The sequence below is a fragment of the Mastigoproctus giganteus genome, chromosome 12 (genome assembly GCF_048544385.1).
Source record: "Mastigoproctus giganteus isolate SK-2022 chromosome 12, ASM4854438v1, whole genome shotgun sequence".
Lineage (NCBI taxonomy): Eukaryota > Metazoa > Arthropoda > Arachnida > Uropygi > Thelyphonidae > Mastigoproctus > Mastigoproctus giganteus.
Genome location: NC_143586.1, coordinates 15,319,559 through 15,341,909, shown reverse-complemented (window position 1 = coordinate 15,341,909; position 22,351 = coordinate 15,319,559). Strand labels below are relative to the sequence as shown.

At 36.8% G+C, this 22,351-nt stretch overlaps 1 protein-coding gene across 1 annotated transcript in view; it reads left to right on the top strand.

The window, feature by feature from the left end:
* LOC150076725 (uncharacterized) overlaps window positions 1-22,351 on the top strand; it is a 194,474-nt gene that overhangs the window by 50,952 nt on the left and 121,171 nt on the right. The window contains exons 8-9 of the mRNA XM_090386626.1: window positions 11,487-11,617; window positions 19,855-20,201. Of these exons, the coding sequence (XP_090242752.1) occupies window positions 11,487-11,617; window positions 19,855-20,201 (478 nt within the window). The remainder of the gene's footprint in view (window positions 1-11,486; window positions 11,618-19,854; window positions 20,202-22,351) is intronic.

Genomic DNA, 22,351 nt, shown 5'->3' with positions numbered 1-22,351 from the left:
ATATCATCTGTAGACTTGATATTCCCCCTTCAGTATCATTAAAAAATATTGAAAACTGTAAAGGGGGGGCCCAGCACTTAATCCCAAGGGATCAACTAGTAACATTAATTCAAGACGAGCAGCACCCATTTATAATCACCCTCTGCCTTCTGGCACTCAGCCATCCATTTATCCATAGCAGTAACTTGTCCAAATGTCATACTGCAGCCTTTCATGTGGAATTTAAAAAAAGCTTTACTGAAATTTTAGGATATGATGTAAAAGCTTTTTTTTTGCATCCATTTCCTTTGTTATGTCATCATAGAAGCTGATCAAACTGACAAGGCAAGATCTCTCCTTAACAAATGTAGGCTCTGATTTACATGTAACTGCATTCTTGTCAAGGTAATGCTGCAATATATCTTTAATCACTGACCATTATTTTTCCTGGAACAGAAGTCAACCTTGCAGGTCAGTAGGGGAGCGCCAGCTAAACAATAATTATAAACTGTTTATTCTGGAAGTAACATACAGTGTCAAGAAGGTATAGCAATGACTTTTGCTAGTAGTGGAAGAACATTTAATTGACTGGGAAGCATTGCATTATCCACTGGACTTATGTAACAGTCATTAAGTATAGATTTCTCTAAATTTAAATGTGACTTTGTACAAAGAATGGAAGATTTAATTTAAGAGAACTTTAATGGAAACCACAAAAGGAATATATAGAAGACAGTGAATTCAAAATTGCAGAAAGTAAAAAATATTTAAAAAATTTTTGGCAAAAACTATAAAATCTCAATTGAATATAAAGAAAAAGTATAGATGGCTAAGTTATGTCTGAACATGATAAATAAAAATCTTGGAAAGATTTTGAAAGACATGGAAAACAGGTACCAGGAAGGTGGAAAAATATTTTGTCATTTAGAAAAAATCTCAGGAAAAGTGGAAAAACTATAACTACTAAAGTAATCAAAAACAATGAGTAAAATTAAAACAGAAGGTATGCGTACTTTAGTATTATGGAGCAAATACTTTCACATAATAAAAGAAGCTGAAAACATTAGTATTAGTATTAGTAATGTCCGCATGGTACAAGAAATTCTATGGCTTATGCTGCACCGGCCAAAAAAAAAAAAATAAAAATAAAAAATAAATAATAATAATTAGTAAAAGAAAAGGAAATTAACTGAATAACATAACTGAAAGAGGAGTGGAAGATTGCAAAGGTAGAAATTATAAACACCAACTCTGTTTTAGGTAGAAAAGACCATGGAAGTAAAAAGTGTAGAAGGGCATTGGTGTAGATAAAATGCATGACCTTGAAATGCAGAAAGCCTTTTTTATGATGTAATGAAATTTTTAGATGTTGTTGTTGTTATTTGGGAGCATTAGCAACTAAGGCCATATTGCTCCGAGGATATGTGGTGGTCATTCCCTGACCTTTCCGCATCCTCTGTATTTGGTGGTCATGGACTCGAACCCCGGTCTAATCAAGAAGTGTGTGCTATGCACTGCCGCACCTGGCTACGGAAGCGCCTTAAATTTTTTTTTTTTTTTAGATATATGTTACATATGGCAAAGGCATACCCAACTAACAAAAAAAATTATATTTCTCAACAGTTTCCCACATACCACTATTCAGATCCCTTCCATTTAAAGCTAGTAGACTAGCAGTAGAAAGATTATTTCCTTGTTTATTTGGAAGCTTCCTAAGGTATTACCACTTGGTTCAGTCTAGTCTACCATCTAACAGTCTGCAAATCCATTTTTAAGAAATGTTTAAAAATTCTATTTTAAAACAAAAAGAATATAAGGATTGCTGAGTCCCCATCAATCCTTATATCAATCCATGCACTTCTCAAGTCCTAAGATGCCCCTCTTCATGTCTTTTGAGAGAGATAGAAGAGATTGGAAAGCTGGAATTTTGGAATGCATCTTTGTTTTAGTTACCTCACTTCCATTAACAAGATGGTAGGTAATGAGCATCTAGTACCATCTAATAGTATTACATAAAGTAATGAGCATCTACTACCATCTGTTGTCACTAAAGTGTTACCATTTCTGTATGGAGGTGTGTGCACCTACAACTTAACCCATTAACAGTCACATGGGGATTATTTTGACTACTGTGTTTTTGTTATTTTACTCTGACTTCACTGGATAACCATCTATTCACTCTGAAGTAATTCACAGCAATTTTCAGGGTAATTATAGCCACAGTTTCTTTTTTTTTTTAATTTGGAGAGTCTATATTGGGTTGGGTTTTAGTCTTCATGGGTGGAAAGTTACTACAGAGTTTGGTATACCATATATTATATCACACAACTCTTCACAAGTTAAAAAGTTTGTCAATTAAGTTGGCATGCCGCTTCCGAATGAAATTATTGTGGTCCATTTTTTATCCATAACTAGAAAAACACTGCATGATTTGTAAATAAAAAAGTATTAAATATGGTAACTTTGTTAAGGCTGTCTTTTAAAATAGTTGATTTCACCAACCTCAGTAGATACCATGAGCTGCAGTTTGTGTTTTGTGCTGTTCTGACATACAGATATTAGAAGAATCGTAAGCAATCTTGATGCCAAGAAGTCACTGCATTTTGATGGAATTTTTTCAAATGTTCATAAAACCTGCTCCAGAATTAACTAATGTTTTATGTTGCTTTTTTTTTTTTTTAAACTAAATTATTAGAATGGTGTATTTCCTTCTGTCTGGAAAGTTGTTTATATCCAGTGAATTCCTGAAATGGATGACAAATCCTTCCCTTCTATTTGTCTTCCTATTACAACTACTTAAACTCTTTCTGAAGTAAGAACAAAAAGTGAGTGAGTGAGTTAAAGAAAGTAACTGAAAAATCCATCGACTCCCGATTCTTCCATTATCTAGAAACCTTTCATATAATTAATGATCATTAATATGGATTCTGCCAGTATCAATCCACTGATTATATCTTAGCTTATGTTACTCACCTTTGGACAAATTTTCTGAAAAAATTCAGAGAAACTCAAGCAATTGCTCTTGTTATTTCTAAGGCTTTTGATTATGTTTTGCTTTGTGTTTTTTGAATAGGATAGCTAGTTTTTCTCTCTAACTGCTCATTATTAGTATTAGTATTAGTAATGGCCGCATAGTGCAAGAAAGCCTATGGCTTATGCTGCACCAGCCAAAAAAAAAAAAAAAAAAAATCCGAACAAAACAATGATAAAAAAAAAAATAAATAAAATAATAATAATAATTAATAAAAAAAAAGGAAATTAAACCTATCATCCTATGCGCTTCCCTTACCTGAAGGTACCATCCAGATGACCTTTGAATTTCCCCAAACTGTTGGCCTCTACCACCCATGAAGGCAACTTATTCCAGTAATTTATAACTCACTGGCTAAAATAAAACTTCCTGCAGTCCAATCTAAGCATTTCCCCCGTAACTTGAATTTATGTCCCCTAGTTCTAGCATCATTTATAATCTTGAAAATTTCGTCCTCATTCATTTTACTGATGCCTTTCAGAGCCTTAAACACCTCAATCAAATCTCCTCCATCTAATTTCCAAACTCTGCAACCCACATATTCGAAGTCTTTCTTCATAAGGACGCCCTTTTGCCAATCTCACCAGGTGAGTTACCCGTCTTTGCACCCTTTCAAGAAGGTCGATGTCTTTCTTGAGGTGCGGTCTCCATACTTGAACACAGTATTCCAAGTGTGGTCTAACATAAGCCTTATATAATGGGATTATCACGTCCCTATCTCTACTTGCAAAAGTTCGATAGATCATCGATAGGACACCATGGGCCTTCCTTGCAACCTGTTTACAATGCTCAGAGAATTTCATGTCTGACCGTATCGTAACATCCAAGTCCCTTTCCTCCAGTACTGGGTTTAGTTGAACTCCACCAAGCGAATAAGTTATTTTGGGATTACTATTTCCCAGGTGTAATACCTTACACTTTGTTGGATTAAAGCATAGCTGCCATTTTTCTGACCATTCCTGAAGTCTATCTAGGTCTCTCTGAAGAAGCTCAGCTTGACAGTGATCATTAACTACTCTACCAATTTTAACGTCATCTGAAAATTTAGACATCACGCCCTCAATCCCTTCATCAATGTCGTTTATGAAAATTAAAAACAACAGTGCTCCTAATACTGATCCTTGGGGAACCCCACTTCTTACATCAACCCAATCTGAGGAATAGCCATTTATCATAACCCTCTGCCTCCTGCCCTAAAGCCATCCTGCTATCTATCTAAGGATTTTCCCAATGATTCCAACCTGTTCCAGCTTATAAAGCAACCGCTCATGTGGGACTGAGTCAAAAGCTTTGCTGAAGTCGAAATTATTCCCTAAATCCAGCTCGTGAGTGACCCTTTCGAAATAGCGAACCAGATTTGTTAAACATGATTTTCCCTTTACAAAACCATGCTGAGTATCCTTGAGAATTTCAATTCGATCCAAATGATCCTGAATTCCACCCTTGATCATTGCCTCCATGATTTTCCCTACTACTGAAGTCAGACTGACAGGTCGATAATTTCCAACTTCACTTTTAGAGCCACCCTTATGTATGGGAGATACATTTGCATTTTTCCAATTCAAAGGGAATCTCCCCAGAGTCTAGTGATGCTCGCATAATTATCCTCAATGGTTCAATGCACTCGCTTGCCGCCTCCCTTAAGATTATAGGGTATATTCCATCAACTCCAGGAGCCTTACTGCCTTAAGATTATAGGGTATATTCCATCAACTCCAGGAGCCTTACTGCCTTAAGATTATAGGGTATATTCCATCAACTCCAGGAGCCTTACTGCCTTAAGATTATAGGGTATATTCCATCAACTCCAGGAGCCTTACTGCCTTAAGATTAGTTAAGAAACTATTAGTTAAGAAACTATTAGTTAGGAAACACATAAAAACCAAGGAAGTGAAGCCAGTCGACATCGCTGGACAGTGCAGTGTTGAGTCAGTTTGGTGTGACATAAGCATTGGGAGATCAAAATTGAGAGTAGGAGTGTGCTATAGGCCTAATGACTCTGATGAGTATAATAAGGAACTGTACAGGGAAATAGAGTGGGCCAGTAAATCAGAGAGTCTTATAATGGGAGATTTTAATTTCCCAGATATTGACTGGAATTTGGGGGCTGGTTACTCACACACAAGCAGGGCTTTTGTGGATTTATTGGATGATTGTTTTCTACATCAGCATGTTCGGGAGGCAACTAGAGGGAGTAATACTCTTGATTTGATTATCAGCAGTGATTCTTCATGCATTAAGAATCTGCAGATAAACGAACCACTAGGTGGCAGTGATCACAGTGTGCTGAAGTGGGATTTACTCAAAGAGGTAACTACCATTAGGGGTAAAGGGAAGGGTTATTGCTTCCGTAAAGGTGACTACGATGGACTGAGACAGTATTTAAATTCTATACAGTGGGACCAACTGATGATGTTACCAACAGCAAATTCAAAATGGGAAGCATTCAAAGAACTTATCTTGGAAGCTACTAGGCTTTACATACCAACTAAGAAATACTGTTCAAGGTTTAGGCCAAAATGGATGTCAGATGAACTAATGAGGCATATGGCAGAGAAGAAAAATGCATGGGATACTTACAAATTAACACATGACACAGAAGCCTATGATAGATACAAGTTGATATGCAACCAAGTTACAAAGGAGGTTAGGCAGGCGAAGGCAGATTACGAGAAATCTTTGGCAAGGGATGCAAAGAAAAACAGCAAAGAGTTCTTTACTTATGTAAACTCTAGAAGGAAGGGGATGAATCAGATTGGTCCACTTGATATCGATGGGTCAACTGATGATCCTGCTCAGGTAGCAAACAAACTAAATGAATATTTTGCATCGACATTCACACATGAGGAGTTATTCAGCAAGGGGAATGCCAGAGGTGTATTCAACTCTAGCAGTAAGCTACAGAATCTTGAAATAACTGGGAGTAAAGTGGAGGAGAAACTGTTGAAGTTAAACACAAGAAAGGCACCCGGGGTGGATGGGATCTATCCAGTTATATTAAAGGAGGCAGCAAAGGAAGTAAGCAAACCCTTAGCCATAATTTTGAGAGCTTCCTTGGACCCAGGGGAGGTACCCATAGACTGGAAATGTGCAAATGTAACCCCAATTCACAAAGGAGGATCAAAGGCTGACACAAGGAATTATAGACCTCTGAGTTTAACTTCTGTTCCAGGAAAATTAATTGAGGCACTGGTTAAAGAAGCACTGCAGGATCATCTAGACAAGACTTCAGTCATAGCTCGGACACAGCATGCTTTTGTTAAGGGGAAGTCTTGCTGACCAATTTGATTGGATACTATGATGCAGTCACAAAAGAACTGGATGCAGGGAATAACTTTGATATTATATACTTGGATCTTAGAAAGGCTTTTGATACTGTTGCACATGGAAGACTGCTACACAAATTGGAGCATTGTGACATTGGAGGCAAATTGCTGCTATGGATAAAGGGGTGGTTGAGGGGGAGAAGACAGAGAGTGGTAATCAATGGACACTGCTCATCGTGGACTAATGTTATTAGTGGAGTCCCTCAGGGCTCAGTGTTGGGTCCATTATTGTTTTCTGAATTTATAAATGATATTGATGATGGTATATCAAGCTTAAAGTCCAAGTTTGCAGATGATACAAAGGTTGGCAGGGTTGTCATGGACACTACTGATACTATGCTGCTGCAACAGGATCTGGAAAGGTTGAGCAGATGGGCTGAGAGGTGGCAAATGAAGTTTAACATTGACAAATGTAAAGTACTACACATGGGAAACAGCAACCCCAGAGCAACGTATCAACTCTGTGGTACTACACTGACAGTGGTAGAGAATGAAAGGGTCTTGGGGGTGGTTGTGCAGGCAGATATGAAGTTCTCTGAGCACTGCAGACAGGCTGCAAGAGTAGCTCATGGAGTATTGTCAGTGATATACAGGAATTTTTCCAGCAGGGATAAGGAGGTGATTATTCCCTTCTATAAGGCAATGGTCAGGCCACACCTAGAGTACTGTATACAGGTCTGGAGGCCTCATTTCAAGAAGGATGTAGAGCTGCTGGAACGAGTACAGAGAAGGGCAACAAGATTAGTGAATGGAACAAAGGGGTGCTCTTACGAAGAAAGGCTTAAGTTTTGCAAATTACAGTGTCTGGAGACTAGGTACCAGCGAGGTGATCTGATAGAGGTGTATAAAGCCTTGAATGGTTTAAGCATGCTCAATGCTGATGGGATTCTTCCTCTAGCTCAGAAAAATCACCTGAGAGGGCATAAATTCAAATTGAGGAAAGACAGATGTAGGATAGACGTGCGGAAATTTGCCTTTAGCCAGCAGGTGGTTGGTTGGTGGAACAGACTCCCATCCCTTGTGGTGGAGGTGGATACCTAAATAAGTTTAAGGCTCAGCTGGACAGGTATTTTGAACGAACAGAGGGGTGAAGTGGAAGTGGGTTTTTTTTTTTTTTTTTTGGCTGATGCTGCGTAAGCTTGCTTTCTTGCATCAAATGCCTCTACTAATGCTAATGCTAATGCTAAAAAACTATAGGGTATATTCCATCAACTCCAGGAGCCTTACTGGCCTGTAGGCTCGAAAGTTTTTTCATTAAATAATCTTGCGAAATTTCAATATCATTAATTACATATTTTTTAACTTCGCTCCCACAATCCCCCATTGCCACAAAAGGTTTTTCATTTGTAAATGTCGATGCAAAATAACTGTTGAGTTCATCTGCAGTGGCCGACCGGGCTAGCCGAGTGGGTAAAGTACCTGCCCGGCAACCCAAAGGTCGCGGGTTCGATTCCCGCCTCGGGCTTGGATCAAAGTACTGCAAAAACCTTGGGAGGTGCAATATGGCCATAGAAGCCGATGCGCCAACAACTCCCAAACAAAAAAAAAAAAAAAAAAAAATCATCTGCAGTGGCAGCTGGTGTATTTAATACTATCCCCTTTCCCTTACGTAAAGGTCCGATCTGGTTTGTCCTGCTCTTCTTGGCATTTATATATGTGAAGAATTCTTTATCCCCCTCTTTGCTCTGTTTGCTAGTGATTTCTCATAAACTGCCTTTGCCTGTCGAACCTTTTCTGTGGCTCTGTTACACATCACCTTGTAGCTGTTATAGGCTTCAATACTTTTTATTGCTCTGTAACCTTTCCATGCCATCTTTTTCTGCTCAAGTAATGTGGCAACTTCACTATTCATCCAACTTGGAACACTCCTCCTGGAGTATTTTTTTAATGGTATATATGCATTTAAGGCATCTGATTAATGTTTTAAAAGCGTACCCCAGTTCAAATGTATTCATTTTCTGCACGATATCTACCCAGTTAATAGAGGCCATGTAGTACCTTAAGGCATCGTAATTTCTTTTTCTGAAATTAAAACCCATTCCTTTGCCTTTTACTTCTGCTACCTCTCTCGTCATCATCCACCGTAGAACTCCGTGATCACTTCCTGCTACTGGTTCCTCTACTATCAACCCTTTTATGTCATCTGATTCATGGGCGGTGATGAGGTCTAGAATATTCTTTTCTCTAGTACTTTCCCTGACATGTTGAAAAAAATAACAGTCATCTAGTTGATTTAAAAATTTTGTTCCCCATGTCGAGTTTCCTTTCCATTTACTCCAATCAATTAGAGGCAAATTGAAATCACCCATAACAAGACATTGACGCTTACTTGCCCATTGATTTGCATGTAGAGGCTTTTGTCATAATCTTCACAATCACCTGGTCTGTTGATTACTCCTACTCGCATTATACCTTTGTTTCCAACTATCTTACACCATACAGACTCTGTACTAGCATGTGAAATGTCTGAATCCGGGAAAGCTATCGTCGCACTCAGGCTGCTTCTGATAAGAAGCATTACTCCACCACCCCTTCTATCTACCCTATCCTTCCTAAATACATTATACAAGCCGTACCTAAACTCATCATCCCCAATTTCCGGGTGGCACCACGTCTCTGTAAGCCCTATTATGTCAGCATTACTTGTTTTAACCAGCAGTTCGAATTCGCTCATTTTATTGATGACACTTCTAACGTTACTGTATAAACAATTAAGATTTACAGTTCTTGTATATTTAACAACCCTAACACAACCCTTGAAGTTTTTTAGGCTCTCTTCCCTGATATTAGCTACCCGCTCACGTGAAACATTTCTGCCCCCAGAACATCTAGATAATACGTCCAGTTGGGGTAGCAGATAAGAACTCTTAAGGTATGTGCAAGAGTTACTTTGAACAATATTATCAGATAAACGCGTGTCAGTATTACCCACATCCCCCCTAGCTAGCAATTTCCCTGAACCTTTAAGGTGTCCTCAATAATACTGGCAAAAACTTTTTCACCACCTTTGTTTAAGTGTATCCCGTCTCTACAAAATAAATTCCTTCTACCTACAAGTGTGGGCCATGCTGATAGAAATTCCCCCCCCACCGAAGCCTTGCAGATTCCTTCAAGTCTTGAGTTAATCCACAAGGCTCTTAACATATAATCCCTTCTGTCGTGTCTGAGCAGAATTGTAGGCACATAGACATTGCAGGCATGGTCCTGTATTTTTCCAACAAATCGTCAGATCGTGTACGTTTAATATCATTAGTCCCCACATGAATAATAATATTCTCTTTACCCCCCCCCCCTTTAAAATCTGACAATCTGTTGGTGACATCATCAATAGTTGCTCCCGGCAGACATACCCTGGTTCTACTCCACCTATCCTCATTACAAAAAATATTCCCCTTTTCCCCGACAATGGAGTCTCCTAATAAAACAGTCTTTTTTAACCAGAGTAGTTTGCACTTGGTTTTTCTGTTTTGAGGCTCGAATCGGGCGTGCATCACTTGGTAGATTGCTGGAGTCTTGAGTCCCTGATGAGCTCCCAGATGCATTATTCTCGAGGGCAAGCACCCGTTTTTTCAGGGACTCAAATTGTTCCATCAGTGCACCAAATTGTAATTTAAGATCGGTGCACTCCTTACATTGATCACAAAGAAAAGAATCCCCAGGTGAGGTAGGATTAGTCACCAGGTCGACCTTGGAAAACATTCCACAGGTTCCACAACGGATTAAATCATGACTCACCCATAAATCGCCATTGGCTATTCCCGTGTGAGTCACGATACCCTGTGACGTGTTTAAGGCAGATCTCGTAACTACCATTATAAAATTAAAATTAAAATTATATCTATAATATTATTAAAATCAAACTGTTACAGGAAACCTATAACAAAATAATCCAACAATATCTAAATAAATCAAATATTTAAAAGCACTATCCAAAAGTAAACCACTTAACTGAGGAGCCCTGACTAAGCATGTCCACTCACCTCGAATGCCAACACTAGTCATGCATGATGACTGATGCTTCTGACTTATCATCTAATACTAGAAGCCCTCAAGGATTTTGTTTCTTATACTCTTTTCTTGCATATTAATGACCATCTTCTATTTACTAGAAATCCTATCTATTGTTTTGCTGATGATAGTATCCCACATTCTATCATCCATCTCAATAAACCCTCAAACCTCTGTACAGAAACAGCTTGCAACTTCTAAAATACCCACCACCAGTTCCTTAAATGCCGATCACTAAGTAATTCTCCACTTCGGGGGGTGGGGGGATGAAGAAAACTTAGTAAATTTCAACCCATCTAAAATCTGGTTCTTTCTTATTTCTTGCTAAAAGGAGTCAACAACACACATTTCTAAACAAGATCACATATTCTTTATTGGAGAATTCTAACTTTTAGCACATGCAAGTCACAAATATTGCTCTCTGCATTATAAAAACTAAATGTTCAATTTCATTCTCTACAGTCCTTTTTTATTATTTTAAACAGTTGCTGACTCTGTATAAATCACAAATCTGCTCTACCATGGAATGTCCTTCCCCCTTCTGCGATGATTTCCACAAAACCTCTCTTAAACTCCTGGACTTTATCAAAGAGAAGGCAGTCATTTGAATTAATGATTCTTCATGTATAAACTCATTCCACTCCCTATCACAAAGGCACTCAGCATCTGCAATTCCACCTCTTATTTAAAAAAAAATTAGTCCAAACACATGCCTCATCCATTAGCAGTTCAAATCCGTACTTACTGAACCTAACTTTTCTTCTTTCTCATTTATCCTTTCTAGCCTTCCTTTATGTATATTTCTGGAAAATTACTGTGTGCAGAAATTAAAGTCCAACATCAGCAAGTATCTTTTATCTTCTCAGCCTTCAATCAGTACACTCTACTAGAATGCTATAGGTTCTATATCTTTTGTATTTAGTGGTTGTGACAAAAATTTTTTTTTTTTACAAAATTTCCAGTTAACAGAAATTTTGTGAAAATAGAAGTGTATTAGCAATTTATAGCAACAGACAGAATTCTAATATAACTATAATAAATTAAAAGTTCAAAAACATTTATTTTTCCCTTTTATTGAGAAATATTTCAGTGAATACTGTGAAAACTTCAAAGAATTTATCTTTTTTTCTAAATTATTTTAGATATAATGCAACAGAAAACTAATAGTTTGACAGCTACAGAATATCTTCTTGCTAGGAAGGCTTCAGCTTTGGGAATAACTTTTGAAAGGCACTATTTAGATTTAATTTGTTCGGAATTATCATTGGAAGAGGTATGGAATGATTATCATGCCATTTTGTTTTATTTTTCTGAATTAATATAATACATAATTTTATTAAGTGCCATAACATAATAGCAGCAGTGGAGAGAATGTGGAACTCTGCAGGAACCAGTGTGTGTGCAAGTGTGTCTGTGTGTCATGTTAATATAGTAATAACATGGCACACACTCACTAAAATTAATGATTTAAAAATATTTTTTGTATCATACTGTTTTTTTGTATTGTTGTCGGAAAAATATAGTTGAATTATGTAAGTTAAAATAAACTTTACATAAAAGAGTCCTAACACCCTGATCTACTAATTTACATATGAACAAATTTATAAACATGACTCACTGCTCCATTAAAAGAGGTGGTGCACCATAAAGTTACACTGCCTTTAATTTGTTGTTACTGGTGACAGTGACCAATTAAAAATGTGTAATATTAAATATTACAGCATCCCCCTGAATTTAATTTTTTTGGAAATATTACCTAAATAAGACAAACTGTGCAGCTCAAAAAAATGACTAGCCAACTAAATTCAGGACATCTAGTCACATGACCTTTATAATCCTCATGTATCCCTCAATTCCCAAGTCTCACGGATGTATAATTCTCAAGTCTCACTGATGTATATTCTCATGTATCATGCAATTCTCATCTCACTGAGGCGCCTCCGTAGCCAGGTGGGCAGGAACAACAGTGCGTAGCACACGCTTCTTGATTAGACCGGAGTTCGAGCCCATGACCACCAAATACGGAGGATGCGGAAAAGTCAGAGAATGACCACCGCATATTCCTGGAGCAATGTGGCCTTATTTGCTAATGCTCCTAAAAACCAAATAACAACAACAAATAACATCATCTCACTGAATTAAAATTGAGCAAACTGAACAATGTGACTCTCATTACAAGATAATATTGCATACATACCATTAAAAAAATACTCCATGAGGAGGTTATTGTTATTTGGTTTTTAGGAGCATTAGCAACTAAGGCCATATTGCTCCGGGATATGCAGTGGTCATTCCCTGACCTTTCCGCATCCTCCATATTTGGTAGTGACGGGCTCGAACCCCGGTCTAATCAAGAAGCGTGTACTATGCACTGCTGCTCCTTCCCACCTGGCTACGGAGACGCCTCCCATGAGGAGGATTCCAAGTTGGATGAATAATGAAGTTGCCAGATAACTTGAGCAGAAAAAGATGGCATGGAAAAGTTACAGAGCAATAAAAACTACTGAAGACTAACAGCTACAAATTGATCTGTAATAATGCCACAGAAAAGGTGGCATTATTACAAAAAGGTTAGGCTGGCAAAGGTAGATTATCAGAAATCACAGGAGAGCAAAAAAGTGGGGATAAGGAATTCTTCGCATATATAAATGCAAAGAAGAGATGAGAAGAACAAACCAGATCAGACCCTTATGTAATGGATGTGGGATAGTATTAGATACCCCAGCTGATGTTGCAGATGAACTCAGTAGTTACTTTACATTGATATTTACAGAAGAAAGACCCTTTATGTCAATGAGAAATTATGGGAGTGAAGTTGAAAAATATGTAATTAATGGCATTGAAATTTCACATGATTATTTAATGAAAAAACTCTCACGCCTACAGGCAAGTAAGGCTCCTGAGGTTGATAGCATATACTATCCTGTAATTTTAAGGGAGGTGGCAAATTAGTGCAATGAACCATTTAGGCAAATTATGACAGCATCACTGGAATCAGAAGTGATTCCTTTGAATTGGAAAAGTGCCAGTGTATATCGCCAGTACATAAAGGCAGTTCTAATGGTGTAGTGGGAAATTACCAACCAGTCAGTCTACTTCAGTAGTAGGGAAAATTATGGAGGCAATGATCAAGGGTGGAATTCAGGATCATTTAGATATAAATGTAAAAGTGGAATTCTGAAGGATATGCAGCATGGTTTTGTTTTTGTAAAAGGAAAGTCATGTTTAACAAATTTGGTTAGCTATTTTGACAGTCACTCATGAGCTGGATTTAAGGAATAATTTTTACATTGTTTATTTGGATTTCAGCAAAGCATTTGATTTAATCCCACACCATAGGGGCTCACATCTGGTGAGTATGTGCTTGGCACACCCAGAGTCCTCAGCTGGAAATCATCATTCTTCTCTTTCTTGGTGATTCCTTTCTACTTCTGTCTCTCTATCTTATGGTAACTTGGGATTTTTTTTTTTTTTTGGCTGGTGCAGCATAATGCTCAGGCTTCCTTGCACCATACGGCTAATAATAATAATAATGAATACTTGATAAGCTGGAACAGGTTGGAATCACAGGGAAAATCCTTAGATGGATAGCAGGATGGCTTCAGGGCAGGAGGCAGAGGATTGTGATAAATGGTTATTCCTCAGATTGGTTAATGTAAAAAGTGGGATTTCCCAAGGACCAGTATTGGGACCAATTTTGTTTTTGATTTTCTTACATGGCATCGATGAAGGGATAGAAGGCATGCTGTCTAAATTTGCAGATCATGTAAAGATTGGTAGAGTAATTAGCGATTGCCACCAAGCAGTGCTTCTCCAGAGTGACCTTGATAGACTTCATGGATGGTCAGAAAAGTGGCAGCTATGTTTTAATTCAGCAAAGTGCAAGGTCTTATACCTGGGAAACAGTAACCCCAAAATAACTTATACACTTGGTGGAGTTGAACTAAAGTCAGTAGTGGAAGAAGGGACTTGGGTGTTATGATATGGTCAGAAATTAAGTTCTCCAAGTATTGTAGACTGGTTTCAAGGAAGACCCATGGTGTCCTATCGATGATTTATCGAACATTTGCTAGTAGAGATAAGGATGTCATAATCCCATTATATAAGGCTATTGTTAGGCCACACTTAGAATACTGTGTTCAAGTGTGGCAACCATACCTAAAAAAAAGACATTGAGCTTCTTGAAAGGTTCCAGAGACGATGGGTAACTAGCTTGGTAGATCAGCAAAAGGACGTCTTATGAGGAAAGGTTTTGAATATGTGTGTTGCACAGCTTGGAAACTAGGCACCTTAGAGGTAACTTGGTTGAGGTGTTTAAGGCTCTGAGAAGTAATAGTAATGAATGAGGATGAAATTTTCATGGTTATAAATGATTCTAGAACTAGGTGCCATAAATTCAAGTTACAAGGGGAGATGTTTAGATTGGATTGAAGGAAGTTTTATTTTAGCCAGTGAATTATAAATTACTGGAATATGTTATCTACATGGGTGATAGAGGCTGACAGTTTGAGGAAATTGAAAGGTCAGCTGGATATTACTGACTGGAGGAGAGAAATGCATATGTTGTCTATTTCTTTTCTCTTATTATTATTTATTTATATATATATATATGAAATATGAAAACGAAGAAGTGGGAAAAAAAAGGAAAAACAGGAAAAACATATATATATATATATATATATATATTTTTTTTTTTTTGGCTGGTGCAGCATAAGCCTTAGGCTTCCTTGCACCTTATGGCCATTACTTATACTAATAATAAATTAAATCAGCAGATTCCCTTTATGGGGACCTCTTAATTTCCTTCTGATAAAAGCCAGCCCCCAGCCCATTAGTCTTTCTCAAATTATAATACAGGGTACATATAACTTTTATGAAAATAAATTTTTTAAAATTAAGTTGGGTAAGTATGATCTCTTATTATTTATGGAACTTTCTAACTATGCTGAAAATTTTCCATAATATAACATGTTTTTGTCACTCAGTCTGATTTCTTGTGGAACCTTCTCTTTGAATTTTCTCTTTTAATTCAGCGATATTTGAAGGACAATCATGAAAAATTCTTTTCATCTGGAAAACCCACAGGAAAATGTTATTTGCACAGAGGTTGCTGACTTTGTAGGCCATGCATTGTCACTAAATCTTGACACAATCTGGGAAATGTGTTATGTAAGACTTGATTAGTGGCACTTGGCATGTGGGTTGTTGTGCTGACTTAGTAGTGACAAACAATGCAAGAAAGCAAGCTTATACAATGTCAGACAAAAATATATAAAAGCTTCTCATATCACCTGTCCATCTCCTCTAGTAGTTTGTCTAGTTCTTCCTTGAATTTTGTGGAATTTAGTGGAAGCGGACAGTTTAAACTGTCCGCTTCCACTACACCAGGTGGAAGTTTGTTCCAGCAATCAATCATCTGCTGGCTGAACTCACATTTCTGCACATCCCCTGCAACCATCCTTTCTCAGTTTGAATTTATGCTCTCTCATGTGTGTGTAGTCTGAGCAAGAGGAAGGATACTATCAATATTAAGCTTACACAATTCATTCAAAGCCTTAAAACATCTCAATAAGATCTTCTCACAGGTGCCTAGCCTCCAGACTCTGCAATTTGCAGGCTCAAGCCTTTCCTGGTAAGAGCACCCTTTTGTACCGCTCACTAGATTTTTTCCTCTCAGATTGCACTTCCTTGCATCCATCCCAGCAGTACACATCCTTTATAAGAGGCCTCCAAACCTGTATGCAGTACTCCGGATGTGGACTAACATGACCATTTCCTTATATTACTGGTTAATTACCTCCTTATCCCAGCTGCAAAATTCATCTATATCATTAATAAAACCTCATGTGTTGTCCTAGCAGTGCAGTCTATCTGCACTGTTCAGAGAACTTCATGTCACTTCTTGTTTATTTTTGCCTTATCATTTGTCTTGTTGAAAATAAACACTGTTCTGGTGTAGTCTTAGGCTTCATAACTTATTTTGTAAAAAAAGTCTACAATAAATGTAGTCCTGCATTCAGTGCTATCATTCTATTCTTGAAGAAATATAGTCTTATGGTTCAAAACATTGCAACTCCACACCTTTGGACTGCAATTTTTTTTCTTTTTTCTTTTTTTTTTTTTTTTTTTTTTTGTCTTTTATGCACTTCTCCAGGATTTCTCTGAGACCAACAAAGTAGTAGGGATATCTGAAGATAGAGTTTTTTGCATCTGGCCTTTGAATATCTGACTTTGAATATTGGATTTATTTGGATACTTTGAATATCTGATTTTGAATATTGGATTTATTTGGATACTTTGAATATTTGATTTGTTTGGAATCTGTAGATTCCAAATAAATCAAAGTGGTTGATAAAAAAAACTGTTCCTTTGTTTTGAAGAAAAGTTTTGCATAGATTACAAATCTCTTCATCACTAATGAGTGAGTGCATTTATCCAACTTTGTTTTCATGAACTGCATTATTTATAATATTGGATAAAGTTTTTTCAATTTGTTCAAATGATATTGCAAAATAAAAAATACTAGTTTGCAATACTGCACCCTGTATAAAGGAATTTCTTGAAATTACATTTTATTATTTAGTTCAAATAATATTTTTTTACATATTACTTATGATTTTTTAACCAAAATATACTGTTTCTTTCTATTTTTAAATTTTATATCCAAGAATTTTATTTCTAAGTTGTAGTTGTTTGGTTTTTAGGAGCATTAGCAACTAAGGCCACATTGCTCCGGGGATATGCGGTGGTCATTCCCTGACCTTTCCACATCCTCCATATTTGGTGGTCACAGGCTCGAACCCCGGTCTAATCAAGAAGCATGTGCTACACACGGCTGCTGCTCCTGGCTACCGAGGCACCTTATTTCTAAGTAAATACAGGGTTGTTAAAATTAAAGTATCCCTAAGTAGAGGGCTCTGGAGTGAGTTCTAAGGCTTGTACTGAAAGAAATTTGGATAACAGGTACAATAAAGAATGCCCTCACCATTTATTGGAAAAAAAAATTAGTTACAAAATGTGTCACTCTATGGTACGTAACTAAGATTATATTATTCGCATAATTGCTGTGGCAATAACTTACGATTATGCAAATAACATAAGTTATTTGCATCATTGTAAGTTATTGCCAGAGCGCCACTACTCTACTGTACTGTATAAAAGCAAAGCAGTCTCTTCAAAATCATACAGTAGATGTTTGCCTGCACTATAGTAGCAATGCCAACAACGTTACAGGAAAAGGCACTATTAGTGAAGCTGTACTATCAGAACAGCAACAATGCAGCTGTGGTTATCAGAGAATTCTGGCGTCAGAAGCGCATAAAGCATGGACCTATGACTATTTGTGCTGCCCGCAAAATGATTGCAAAATTTGAAGCGACAGGACATCTTGGTGTTCAACCAGGTAGTGGTCGAAAACGAGTGGACTCCTCTTGTGTTGAAGATGTGGCTATGGCTGTTGTGGATTTATCAAGTCAATCTCCATGTGGTAGCGCAAGTATGCCAGCTGTTTCTCGTGAAGTGGACATGCCATATTCCACTGTAAGGCTTGTAATGCGTCAGGTGTTGCAGTACTATCCTTACAAGATGCACATGCTACAGCAGCTAAAGCATGGTGATGCAGATATTCGTTTCACATACGCACTTCAGTTTCTGGTGCAATTGACAGTGGATATCACTTGGCCATGGACAGTGGCGGATTATCCATTAAGTCAATGAGGCACGTGACAAGGGGCCCCCAAGCCAAGACATTTTCCCATAGTGTTCTAAAATAGATTAATGTTTTCAGTAAACATCATAAAAATCTTGATTATTTTAAGTGAAAATTTTTTCAAAACAATTATTACGTTTTAATACATATTTTGAACAGCGCGAACTATCTACACTTTAAATAATGCTGCAATACCAATGGCTCTAATGAGCCAAGAGCGATTAAATGCCTTATCCATAATTTCCATTGAACACGAGTTTGCCGAAAAAATAAACTTTGAAGACATAATCAATAAATTGGCGAATTCTAAAATCCGCAAAGTAAATTTGTAAAAACGACATAAAAAATTATTCATTAAAATAAAAAGTTTTATTATTTATCATCCTTTAACCATTTAACAGGCAGAAAAATCTAGAAATTCAAAAAATTCAAAAAGTATAAAATTTCATTTATTTGCCACCCAACTTTTTCTTTTTTATTATTATTTTTTGGGGGCCCCCAAATATAATTTGCCTAGGGGCCCCAACTATCCTTAATCCGCCACTGGCCATGGAACATCTTTTGGAGTGATGAAGCCCACTCCTGTTTAAATGGACAAGAGAATATGCACAACTGTCATATTTGGGCAAAATAAAACCCTTGAGTTATCCAAGAGGTCCCTTGCATTTTTCAAAAGTGACAGTGTGGTGTGGATTTACAGCCACATTCATGATTGGGCCATATTTTTTTTTTTGAACAGGTAACACCGACTGGACCCTGCATCATCACTGGACAGTGATATTGTGAAATGTTGGCAAATTTCGCAATACCAGAGCTGCAACGTGGATGCCTTCAGGATACCATATTCATGCAAGATGGTGCACCACCGCACATCCACTGTTGTGTCCGAAGATTGCTAAGGCAACACTTTACAGATGAACGGGTCGTCAACCATTGTTTCTAGACATCTTGGCCATCCTAATTACTGGACCTCACCCCATGCGTCTTCTGATTGTGGGTTTTTGTGAAGAACCAGATGTATCAGGAAGGATGTTAAAACTCTGGCAGATATGAAGGACAGCATTAGATGTCATGTGCTGGCTATTCCAGTTGACATGTTACGTTCTGCTGTAGAAAATGCTGTTCTTCAAATGGAAACTGTTGTTGACCAAAAGGGAGGACACATTGAACAATTGTGCTGTTCAAGTGATTTGTATTGCCACAGTGCCATATAGTGACAAATTTTGTAACTAATTTTTTTTTCCAGTAAGTGGCGAGTGCATTTTTTATTGTACCTGTTGTCCAAATTTCTCTTCAGTATGAGCCTTAGAACTCACTCTAGAGCCCTCTACATAGGGATACTTTAACCACCCTGTATTTTACAAGCTATTTTGCTTTCGAAGTGTCAATTAAATGCAAATCTGATAAGAATCTCAAGTAATTAACAGTTTTTGCCCTAACTCTATTTCCATTTTTCTTTTTCATATAACTTCAGTCCAAAATATGTAATAAAAAAAATAATCAGTAATTTTCTTACTAAAATTACTTATTAAACTTATGTTACCATTACTAAAATGTAAAATACGAAGTACTTTTTATATTACTTTGTGGTAATGTAGTACATGTACTTTTTATATTATATTATTATTTGTGATAATATCAAATACTATGATAACAAATACTATCATAATATTTGTTATAATGAAATATTCAAATACTTCATTATAAGGTTGTTGTGATATGGAATTCTCTGAGCTCTGTAAAACTGCCATAGAATAACCATGAGATATTCATTTCTGATTAATTTAAATTTTACCTTCCAGATAACTGAAACTATAAAAAGTTTAGTGAAGAATTATATTATCGTTTATGGATGCTGCCATTTTAGTGCAGACTCTTTTCACCCTAATGTGTGTTCCTCCCACTTCAAATACCACTGCTTATTACATAATGTTCAGATGCCTCAATGTTCAGATAGTTTTTGTTGCCATCCCATGAAGTTTTCATCAGTGATGATGAGGAATTACATCTATAATTCACTAACTGCAGTGCAAAAAATATCCATTCATAATTTGATAGCATACTTCCTGGAGGTGAATGGAATGATTTGTACATCATGTAGAAATGAAGAGGTTGCAGAAATCTACAGGGATTTTGTTGGAAGTCAAGAGTAAGTTCACAGCATATTATTTAAGGAGCATTCCTTTCTAAAAAAGAAAAAAGAGTAATGAATGGGTGTATCACATTTTAAATCAATCACATATACTGTATACCATGCTTTTGATTTAAGTGTATATCCATATACATGTACATTAGTTAATTGCTTCATATGTAATGTAAGTTGCATGTTTTTTAATGCAATGGCTCCTCAGGATACTTAAAAAGATTGTAAGGATGTGTAGAATGATTAAAAAAAAAAGTTTTAAATTTATTAACTTTATTCTATTTAATTTTATCTGATAAATGTTCTTCCTCCTTTCATGAATGATATAGGCTTACCAGCCTGTTCTGATTTTGCACTTATTCCATCACTTCATAACTTAGTTTTTCTCTCTCTCTTGCTCTCAGCTCTATTTGTATTTTATTTATTAATATTTATTTTATTATTTTTATTTGTATTTATTAGTATTAGTTTTTTTAGTATTATATTTATTAGTTAGCATTATATTAATTAGTTTTTATTTTCTTTTTTAATATTTACTCTATTCATTTTATATCTATTTTATTAGTTTGCTATCTGCCATTCTGTCTGTCTTCAGTTTATTTTGAATTTTATTTTAACACAGTCACTGAAGGAATTAAATAACTGAAGTAATGCAAGATACTTTAATCCCAGGGGCTCACATCTGGTGAGTATGGGCTTGGCACACCCAGGGTCCTGAGCTAGATATCATCATTCTTCTTTTTTTTGGGGGATTCCCTTCTACTTCTGACTCTGTTTTTCTTTTTCTCTCTCTCTCTCTCTCTCTCTCTCTCTCTCTCTCTCTCTCTCTCTCTCTCTCTCTCTCTCTCTCTCTCACACACACACACACAGTAACTCAGAAATTGGTTTTTGGCTGGGCAGCAAAAGCCTCAGGCTTCCTTGCACCATATGGCTAATAATAATAATAATATGAGAAGTAGTAACCCCAGATTAATGTAACAGCTGTGTGGTACCATACTCAAGACAGTGGAGAATGAAAAACAAAATCTGGAGGTAACTGTGCAGTCAGATATGAAATTCTGAGAGCAGTGCAGACATGCTGCTATGGCAGCTCATGATGTTTTGTCAATGATATATGGGAATTTTGCCAGCAGGCATAAGGAGATGATTATTCTTATTATATAAGGCAATGGTTAAGCCACATCTCGAGTACTGCATACAGGTCTGGAAGCCTCATTTTATGAAGTACATGGATATGCATGCTAGAATGAGTACAAGAAGAGCAACAAGATTGGTGAGGGAGCAAAAAAAAGGTTATTCTTACCAGGAAAGGCTTCAATTCCGCAAAGCACAGTGCAGGGAGACTGGGCGTCTCCATAGCCAGGTGGGCAGAAGCAGCAGTGCATAGCACACGCTTTTTGATTAGACCGGGATTCGAGCCTGTGACCACCAAATACGGAGGATGCAGAAAGGTCAGGGAATGACCACCGCATATCACCGGAACAATATGGCCTTACTTGCTAATTCTCCTAAAAACCAAATAACAATAACAACAGCAGGGAGACTAGGTGCTTGTGAGAGCTGATTGAGGTGTTCAAGGCTTTAAATGGATTGAGTAAATTCAGTGCTGATCGCATCCTTCCTCTTGCTTAAACTACACACATGGTGGGGGCATAAATTCAATTTTAGACATTTATTACTTACTGACTGTAACTAAAGGACCCTTAATTTCATTTAAATTTAGAGGTTCAGATTGAAAACTTATTGGGTAACAAATATAACTCATTTACACTTTAGTGTAATTGTAATTGACATTTATTTATAATTACAATTACATCAAAGTGTAATTTATTGATCAAATCGATCCATACTCTGTTTTGATGACAGTTTCAAATCCAAACTTTGTGGTAATTTTGTAATTGTAATTGACATTTATTTACAATTACAATTACACTAAGTGTAATTTATCGATCAAATTGATCTATCTGCATCCTGTTTTGATGATAGTGTTTCAAACCCAAACTTTGTGGTTCTTTTTAAGTCTTGAAACTATTCCTGTGGGTCCTGCTTTACTGATGTGAAAATGACAATGTATTTTAAAATGAAACTTTTAAGATACCGCATGGCATTCTGATTTTTTGTCTTTATGTCATAGAAAAGCTCTGATGATATTATTC